The sequence below is a fragment of the Lithobates pipiens genome, unplaced genomic scaffold, assembly GCF_037356315.1.
Source record: "Lithobates pipiens isolate NorthernLeopardFrog02 unplaced genomic scaffold, aLitPip1_a1.2 Scaffold_16, whole genome shotgun sequence".
Lineage (NCBI taxonomy): Eukaryota > Metazoa > Chordata > Amphibia > Anura > Ranidae > Lithobates > Lithobates pipiens.
Genome location: NW_027507748.1, coordinates 346,203,983 through 346,214,462, shown reverse-complemented (window position 1 = coordinate 346,214,462; position 10,480 = coordinate 346,203,983). Strand labels below are relative to the sequence as shown.

The following is a 10,480-nucleotide window of genomic DNA, read 5'->3' as shown; positions in this document are numbered from 1 at the left end:
AAATGGAAAAACGGATATGGATTGTAGAACAAAAAAGTAAAACGCAACGAGAAAAAATAGTCTCACTTCTCATGCTGCAGACTGCGTGCAGCGAAAGACATGGTCCCGCTGCACATTCTGCAGAGAAATACAATAAAACCGAATAGCCACAAAAGAACAGCCACTTTTGAAACAAAGATGTAGAGTGTAGCGAGAGAACACGATCACACCGCACATACTACAAGTAGTGAACGGCTAGAACCCATAGTCTCACTCCACAAGCTGCAAAGAGATATGACAGCAAAGAGCCTAGAGGAACTACAAGGGGCTCAAAAAGGAAGTTGTAATAATCACATTGATCGCTGGCTCCTGAAGAGCACGCGCTATGTGTTTTTGAAATGTAATGTTTAATATAAACCGCAGTTTGGTTTGGATTTAATTACTCCAAATTTTGACCTCAGCATCAGTCTGACTAGATTACAGGGTGTTCTGCCTGGCCATGGGGGGCGCTGCCACTTCTGGCAGGCATGGTAACACAGTCTGGTTGGGTGCTTTAAGATTACTTTCTCTCTGAGCCAGCCCAGTGGGAGTGTCACTCTTGCTGTACTTTCTGGGAGAAGGTACATAAGATGCGGATGTCATGTGTTTCGGGGGTTCCGGTCCAGAAGTATGTTCTGACTACATGGTCCTGCTCCTCCTGACCAGCCCCCAGGACGTCTATGGCCTGGGGTGCGGATTCATCCGACTTTATGTCTCAGGGCTGGCTAGCCCGAGGCAAGGAAACTAAAGGAAGGATTCGGAGGTGGTGCGTTGCCGTCTCAAGTTGTGGAGAGGCCCAGCAACTTCAAAGTTATCCAGGGGAGGACTCTTCGGGAGAAGGGCACGCAAGGGTTGGCTTTTCAAAAAGAGCCTGGTAAAGCTGAAGGACCTAAGCGAATCCAATATCGTGCGGTATCGCCGGACCGGCTGCAAGATACTGGTACCACATGAGTGTTCTACAAGTATTCAAGTTTCCTTGTTCATGTAGTATAACAAAGTCTGTGGCAGAGACTTATTCCTACACGTGTTCTATCATAAAGTCTGTAGCAGAGACTTATTCCTACACGTGTTCTATCATAAAGTCTGTGGCAGAGACTTGTTCCTGACTCAAGCACCCTGTTGGCTGTTAGGCCTGGTGAGAGAAGGACTATCCAATTAGGGTGAAGATCCAGCTGTGAATGGCAATTCTCTGGATTTATTCAAAGTAAGAGAGTTCTCCTATACTATGTTTGACATTAAGAGTACCTGGACTTTCCACCTAAACCCTCTGATCCTATACTGAGAGACTGTTGTTTAACTACATTCTTTGCAAATAAATATCCCTTTAAGCGGATCTGTCGTCAGTCTCTATAGTTCCTGGGCCATCTACCACGGGAAACCCCTAGACGCATACCAGGTGCAGAAGGTAATGGTAAGCCCAATAAAACCAGCCGCTCCTTCGGGAGTCAGTGCTACACACAGATACAAGCCTTGGCACATCGGTTATACTGATATAAGGAAACGGTGCATGTATGCATGAATTTCAATAAACAGAAACCAGAAATGACACTTTGTCAAAATGTACAGTTATAGAACTCCTTACTAGATAGCCGCAAAAAATGTATAAAAGATTTATTCTCTTCTTATTACACAAAATAATACGCACATATATATGACAAAAAGTGTATGTAATGAAGTTTAGCCAGACACAAGGAAGAAGTACCCGCCATGTGTAGAACCAGAAGGAAGTAAAAAAAGTTGCAACAAGGAACCAAAGTCTCACTTCCCATGCTGCAGTGATAGACACAGTCCCACTGCACATGCTGCAAAGGGATATAATGAAACTAAATAGCCACAAAAGAACAATAACTTTTAGACAAAAATGCAATTACTCCTTACTAAACCGCCACAAGAGATATGAAAGGCTATAATGATACTTAACCACTTTCAGACCGGACCATTTTGCTGGTAAATGACCAGAGGTCTTTTTACACTTTGGCACTGCGCTGCTTTAACTGGTAATTGCGCGGTCATGCAATGTTGTACCCAAACAAAATTTGCGTCCTTTTCTTCCCACAAATAGAGCTTTCTTTTGATGGTATTTGATTGCCTCTGCGATTTTTATTTTTTGCGATATAAACGTAAAAAGACCGCAAATTTTGAAAAAAAATGATATTTTCTACTTTTTGTTATTAGAAAAATCCAATAAACTCTATTTTAGTCATACATTTAGGCCAAAATGTATTCAGCCACATGTCTTTGGTAAAAAAAAAGTCAATAATTGTATATTTATTGGTTTGCGCAAAAGTTGTCACATCTACAAACTAAGGTACGTTTTCTGGAATTTACGCAGCTTTTAGTTTACGACTGCCTATCTCATTTCTTGAGGTGCTAAAATGGCAGGGCAGTACAAAACCCCCCCAAATGACCCCATTTTGGAAAGTAGACCCCCTAAGGAAATTGATAAGAGGCATGTTGAGCCCATTGAATATTTTATTTTTTTGCCTCAAGCGATTGAATAATGACAAAAAAAAAATTTTTTTTTTTTTTACACAAAGTTGTCACTAAATGATATATTGCTCACACATGCTATGGGCGTATGTGAAATGACACCCCAAAATAAATTCTGCTGCTTCTCCTGAGTATGGGGATACCACATATGTGGGACTTTTTGGGAGCCTAGCCGCGTACGGGGCCCCGAAAACCAAGCACCGCCTTCAGGCTTTCTAAGGGCGTAAATTTTTGAGTTCACTTCTCACTACCTATTACAGTTTTGAAGGCCATAAAATGCCAAGATGGCACAAAACCCCCACAAATGACCCCATTTTAGAAAGTAGACACCCCAAGCTATTTTCTGAGAGGCATGTTGAGTTCATGGAATATTTTATATTTTGCCACAAGTTGCGGGAAAATTACAAACTTTTTTTTTTTTTTTTTTTTTTTCACAAAGTTGTCACTAAATGATATATTGCTCACGCATGCCATGGGCATATGTGAAATGACACCCCAAAATAAATTCTGCTGCTTCTCCTGAGTATGGGGATACCACATATGTGGGACTTTTTGGGAGCCTAGCCGCGTACGGGGCCCCGAAAACCAAGCACCGCCTTCAGGCTTTCTAAGGGCGTTACAGTTTTGAAGGCCATAAAATGCCAAGATGGCACAAACCCCCCCCAAATGACCCCATTTTGGAAAGTAGACACCCCTAAATTTAGGGGTACACTAGTGAGACTAGGTAATAAATGGCGGGTGCCCTGAAACTATAAAAAAATAACTAACCAACCAGCGTCACCTGTAACAGTTATATGGTGATCACTGGTGAAAGGGTTAACTAGGGGGCAATTAGGGGGCTTTATGCGGTAGTATATGGGGGTCCCTGGCGCTATAAAAAGCTGCAGTGAACCTAAATACCTACCTGCCTAACTAGCGTCACCTGTGACACTAATACAGCGATCAGAAAAACGATCGCTTATTAGGCTGGGTTCACACTGGAGCGATGCGGGAACGCCACGAATGCGCGGCGGGTTCCCGCATCGCATGCCTCCCGGCGGCAGTTCACACTGCCCTATGCGAACTGCTGGGAGTGTCAGTGAAATGTTACTGACACCCCCAGATCAGTTCGCATATCGCAGTGCGATCTGCAAACTCGGATCGCATGGTGTGAACACCCATGCGATCCGATTCTGCTGCGGGCCAAAAAAAGGGTCCCGTGCGAATTTGCGGCGGGTGCGGCGAATGGCTGAACTCGAATCGCACAGAGATCGGATGTGATTTGCACTGCAGTGCGGTGCGAATCACATCCGTTCTCATAAACCGCTGCAATGTGAACCCAGCCTTAGTGACACTGGCGACGGGGGGTGATCACGGGGTTAAACCTTTATTGGGGGGGTTAGGGGGGTACCTTAGAACTAAAGGGGGCTAACCCTAACTGCCCTAACAGTTATTAGTCACAAATGACACCCGCCGGGTGATCAGGGGGTTAAAACTTTATTAGGTAATAAATGGCGGGTGCCCTGAAACTATAAAAAAATAACTAACCAACCAGCGTCACCTGTAACAGTTATATGGTGATCACTGGTGAAAGGGTTAACTAGGGGGCAATCAGGGGGCTTTATGCGGTAGTATATGGGGGTCCCTGGCGCTATAAAAAGCTGCGGCGAACCTAAATACCTACCTGCCTAACTAGCGTCACCTGTGACACTAATACGGCGATCAGAAAAATGATCGCTTATTAGGCTGGGTTCACACTGGAGCGATGCGGAAACGCCGCGAATCCGCGGCGGGTTCCCGCATCGCATGCCTCCCGGCGGCAGTTCACACTGCCCTATGCGGACTGCTGGGAGTGTCAGTGAAATGTTACTGACACCCCCAGATCAGTTCGCATATCGCAGTGCGATCTGCAAACTCGGATCGCATGGTGTGAACACCCATGCGATCCGATTCTGCTGCGGGCCAAAAAAAGGGTCCCGTGCGAATTTGCGGCGGGTGCGGCGGGTGTGGCGGGTGCGGCGGGTGCGGCGAATGGCTGAACTCGAATCGCACAGAGATCGGATGTGATTTGCACTGCAGTGCGGTGCGAATCACATTCGTTCTCATAAACCGCTGCAATGTGAACCCAGCCTTAGTGACACTGGCGACGGGGGGTGATCACGGGGTTAAACCTTTATTGGGGGGGTTAGGGGGGTACATTAGAACTAAAGGGGGCTAACTCTAACTGCCCTAACAGTTATTACAGTCACAAATGACACCAATGCAAAAAAAAAAAAAAAAAAATGACATTGGTGTCACTGTGACTGGGGGGCAGGGGTAATTGGGGGGGTGATCGGGGGGTAAAGGGGGGGTGTGAGTGTGCCTGGCATGTTCTACTGTGTGTGTAGAGTGTTGGTGCAACTTACTGATCCGCTCTCCTCCGTGTCGGAACGAAAAATACCGACACGGAGGAGAGAATACATCACTTCCTCTCCTGTGTTTACATTACAGGAGAGGAAGTGATGTCACCGGGGATTTCTATTCGTCGGGAGCGATCGCGAGGGGGTGGCCATGAATGAATGGCCGTCCCCTCGTCCGGGATCGCTCCCGAACGAATACCGACCGCCGCAGGCACCGGGCGGGGGCCCGATCGGGCCCCCGACCCGCGGGAGGCAAGGGACGTACATGTATGTCCTTATGCCTGCCCGTGCCATTGTACCGACGTACATCGGCGTGCGGCGGTCGGCAACTGGTTAAAGTGGTTGTAGACCCTTACAAACCACTTTGACCTACAAGTAAGCCTAGATTAAGGCTTACCTGTAGGTCCAATAAATATCTCCCAAACCTAAACGGTTTAGGAGATATTTGCCTGAAGACGGGTGCGCATGCGCCATAGACAGCGGCGCGCAGGCGCACTGAGCATGGCATGACAAAGATGCCGCGCAATGTCTCGGGAGTGACATCATCGCAGCTTCGCCGAATGACAGCGCCGGACTACAGGGGACAGCGGTGACTTCGCTGGCTCCTGTGTCAGGTAAGTGACACATAATGGGCTACTATGCGATGCATAGTAGTCCATTATGCTTCGCCTTTGCAGGGAATGAAAGAGAAAGTAAACTCATCTGGGTTTACATCCTCTTTAAGTATGTATGGCAAAAGATGTATGTAATTATGTTAGCCAAATACGTAGAAGGAATAGCCACCATATTAAGAAATGAAAATAAAAAAGTGGGGGGACTAAAACACAATGACCAAAAAATATGATTATTCATAAAAATTAGATGCATCCCCTTCAAAATTAAGGCCGGTGGGACGTCTGGTGTTAAACATAAATATCCATTGGACTTCTTATTTACATAAAATACCAAAGTTATCACCACCTCTGGGTGGTTTCACTATTTTGTCAGTACCTGTGAGCGAAATTCACCTTAAGCCCCATACACACTATCAGATTTTCTGCAGATTTTTTCCTTCAGTTTTACCAAAATAATGTAGTAGAAGGGCCTGCCTAATTGCATACAAATTGAAACTCCTTTAAATTGTTTTTATTAAATTTTTCACATTTAAAAAATCTTACATACTTTGCAAAACAATTTGTAAACCATTCATAATAATACACAACATTTTCAAGGTACACATAAATACATAAAAGAAATACATTAGGTACTTGAGTGGATTGATCCTCTAACATACGTTTAAATACATAAATAGATCTATACCGTGACAAAGAGGAAAGAGAAAAAAGAGGAACGACCTGGAAGCATGCCCATTCCCTTATCTCCATCCCAAAAAAGAGAAGAATGAAGAAAAAGAAAAAAAAAAAGCGTGGGGGGAGGAGAGAATTTTGAAAATTGATATCCCCACGTAACCCGTGTCTATTTATCTTTACTTTCAGGGACAGAGAGAATCCAATCTCTCTATACCAGCAGGGGCGTACCTAGAGTGTTTGGCACCCGGGGCGGATCCTACACCTGGCACCCCCCCCCCCCCCCACAACTTTTAAATGAAGAAAAAACACCCACAACTTTTTTTCATTTTCTCGAGAATATTTATTGCACAAATTTGTAAACGTTCCATCAACTTAAAAAAAAAAACATTGGAAAATAAGTTATTAACTTACTTAAACTTATTTCAATTATTTATAACATTTACTGAACAGATAATACTGCTTATTTTAAGCAAACAACAGATCCAAACTCCAAAGTGACCACTCAGTCTATATTGAAAGGAGTCATTCACATCCTCTGCCTTCGAGCCTTTAGTTCTGCAAATTCATCAATGACTGCATCAAAGTTAATCGTCTTTGCATATTCGTGTTCAATTGAAAGTATGGCCAGATTTGTCAACCTTGTCTCACTCATGGTAGAGCGGAAGTAGTTTTTTATTAACTTTAATTTTGAAAAACTTCTTTCACATGAAGCAATGCTCACACAGAGAGTCAAAAAGAATTTAAAACACAGTGACAAATTAGGCAAAGATTCACAAAAATCCCATTTAATAATGAACTGCAGGAATTGCAAAACCGTCCATTTCTTTGCCTCTTCAATACTGATCTTGGCAGCTTCCAAATGCCTCCGAAGGCATTCAATCTCCACATAGATGTCTTCATTCAAGAATTCATCAAAAACCTCAGTCAATTTTGGAGTATAATTCTGTAGATCTTTTTCTGTTGCAACAACCAGAGTGTTTGGCTGAATAACAGCAAACATTGAGAGGATATTTTCAATTGCCTTAGTACGAATTTCCAACTCCTGGTAAAACCGATCAAGGCACTCAAACATAGCCCTTTTAATTTCCTCTGGCAATGTGAGACCAGCATCCTTTGCCTTCTCTCCTGGCATTGTTTTCCGGAGCTTTACTCGCCCTCTTCTCTCCATTGAAATGCCCATTTCCTCACACATGGTAGTTGCATAATGAATTGCCTTTTCCACAATTTCATTTCGTTGACCTGCAAGAAATGCTTTTAGAGCTTGTAGCTTCACAATGCACTTTTCAAGAGCGAGTCCCACTGTTTGCAAATACTTCTGTGTGATATTAACTTCTCCCAGAACGTCACACCAGAAAGAAAGATAACACAAAAAAGTAAAATCGCATACAGCAGGCAGCAACATCTGAGCAGATCCTCTTGTGTCCACATTTTCTTTGGGATCACACAGCTTTTCAAGGGCTGAAGTAAGTTTTTAAAAATTTGCCCTCACTGGCTTCACAGCATCATAATGAGCGCTCCATCTTGTTTGGGAAAGTCTTTTCACTGTTACACCTACATTCTCCATCAGCAATTCCCAAGGATGTGTAGAAACTGGAAATAACAAATACACTTTCTCCAATGTTCCAAAAAAAGTAACACAGGAAGCAACACTTCCAAAAGAGTGCACCCCACAAAGGTTCAGAGAATGGTTTGCACATGGGATAAACAAAGCCTTGGGATTTATCTCTTTTATCTTTGCCTGAACACCACCATGAATCCCTGCCATAGTTGCAGCATTATCATATCCTTGACCACGGCAAAGGCTTATGTCCAGTCCAGCTTCTTCCAGATGTTGCAGGATATTTTCTGTGAGCTCAGCAGCAGTCTTTCCAGCAATAGGAAAGAAGCCCAAGAATGATTCTTTTACTTCAACATTATCACCTTCAATATGAACATATCGGATCATTTCACACATCTGATCAATGTGTGACACATCAGGGGTACTGTCAAAAAGAATCCCAAAGTACTTTGCTTTCTTGATATCAGCCACTATTTTCTTTTTCACTTGATTCCCCAGAAGACAAATAAATTCATTTTGAAGAGGTCATTCTCTTCCCAGATTCGGTAGAACGTTTCAGCCTTATGAAATGTTCCTTTAAAACTGGATCATAATTTGAAAGCAATTCTGCCAATTCCAGGAAGTTTCTTTTATTTACTGATGACATGATCTCTCTATGACCACGAAAAGGAAGATTCTGGTGAGCCAAAAACAAGGTTATATCCAAGAGGCGATGCAAAATATCCCTCCATTTCTTTTTCTCATTGTCCACTGTTGTTTGGTGGACATGATCAATGCATTTTTGTAGCCTCAGTCCTGTTCTCAAGGTCTTCCATTTCTCCAAGCATGTAAGATGCTGTTCAGAAGCTTCATGATCAGATACCTTTGGATTCAGCTTCCACAACAATTGAAACCCGGTAACAAAACTGGATGTTACAGTTAGTTTTTCATCAAGCGCAAAAAGTCTGCAGCAAAAACAAAACAAACTTTCTTTTGATGGAGAGTACACCATCCAGGTTCTAAGAATTGTCTCACCATTTGGAAGAGCCTTATAGAACCATGCAGTGGTGAGCTGTCGACTTTTCCCTTTCAATTTCTCTCCTCGTCTTTCAACAGCACTGAAAGGCCCATCTCTATTTTGGAAAGGTTCACTTCCCCTCTTAATAAGGTCCACTCTTAACTCATCTGGAACTGGAACTGGCCAAGCAGCAACATCAGAATAAACTGATAGTTTATCAGTCTGCTCTGCTTCTTCATCAGAGTCTTGCTGGGGGAGGCTTCTTCTGGCATCTCCTTCCGCGACATCACTCTCACTGCTTGAAGATAAGTCGATCTTCTCCAATTCTTGCCTTTTTATATATGAATGTCCTTGAGAAGATACTTCTGGTATTTCTCTATCAAATTCAAAAGTCTGAATGCCTTCAGCACTTTCTCCTACTGCAGTAGATGTTGAAGGTGTGACATATTTTGAAATGGATCCAGACATTGCCTCAGCTGACTGTTCTTTTGCCTTCTTAATTTTTCGTTGCTGAAACCCACTAGGTCGATTTAGCTTCATATTGATGTTTTCTGAAAAATATACTTTGATCGTAAGCACAAATACATGTCTCTAAAAAGTCCAGTGCTTCTTCTTCCAAATCTCAATATGTGCAGTTGTGCACCAGAAAACTGTGCATGGTGGACTAGAAAACAACTACTTCTCTTAATACAAAACCCATGCACTTTTGGTGCTTATACTCAAATTGTGCACTCTCCAGACCTCCATAACCCTCTTAACTTAATAAGTGGGTCCACAGTAGCTTAAATTTACAATATCCTTCTAAGTGAATTTATACCAAAAAAATTACTTAGAACCCCCAAACATTATATATACATATATATATATATATATATATATATATATATATATTTAGCAAATGACAGTCATTGCAATATTTTATGCCACTCAATATTTGCGCAGTGGTCTTTCAAATGCAAATTTTGTGTAAAAAAAAAAACAAAAATACACTTCAAGGAATAAAAAAATAAAAAAAAACGAAACAGTAAAGTTAGCCCAATTGTTTTGAATAATGTGAAAGATAATGTTACGCCGAGTAAATGGATACCAAACATGTCACGCTTTAAAATTGCGTACACTCATGGAATGGCGACAAATGACGGTACTTAAAAATCTCCATAGGCAACGTTTTAAAAATTTTAAAGGGTTGTCTTTCCTTTAAGACAAAGTTGGAAAAGTGGGTGGAACTCCACTTTAAGTTTGTATAGGATCAGAAACTTCCAGCACAGTACAATGCTGTAGAGCAGGGGGTCTCTAAACTTTCTTAGAAAAGGAAGGGTTCACTATCCTTCAGACTTTAGGGGCTGTGGCCAGTGGTGTTAGAAAATTCCCCTGCATCAGTGGGAGTAAACAGTGCCTCAGGCTTGGTGGTCACTGGGAGTAAAAAAAAATACGTAGCACCTATGGTTAGTAGGAAAATAAATAGTGCTCCATCAATGGTATTAGTGGGGAGAAAAGTGTCCCATCATTGGTGTCCGTGGAAAGAATAGTTCCTAACATTGGTGTTAGTGGGAGGAATAGTGTCCCATAACTGGTGTCAGTGGGAAGAATAGTGCCCCATAAGTAGTATAAGTGGGAAGAATAGTGCCTCGTTTTTGGTGTGAGTGGAAGAAATGGCACCAAACGTTGTGTCAGTGGGAGGAATAGTGCACCATAATTGATGTCAGTTGGGAGGAATAGCGCCCATCATTGGTATTAGTGGTAGGAATGC

The 10,480-nt window shown here is 42.7% G+C and overlaps 1 protein-coding gene across 1 annotated transcript; it reads right to left on the bottom strand.

Annotated features, from left to right (window-relative positions):
- Nucleotides 1–7,646: 7,646 nt before the first annotated feature.
- Nucleotides 7,647–9,270, bottom strand: LOC143984153 (zinc finger MYM-type protein 1-like). The gene is given in 2 exon segments (XM_077484461.1): nt 7,647–8,256; nt 8,258–9,270. Coding segments are annotated over 2 exon segments (1,623 nt in total).
- Nucleotides 9,271–10,480: the final 1,210 nt, after the last annotated feature.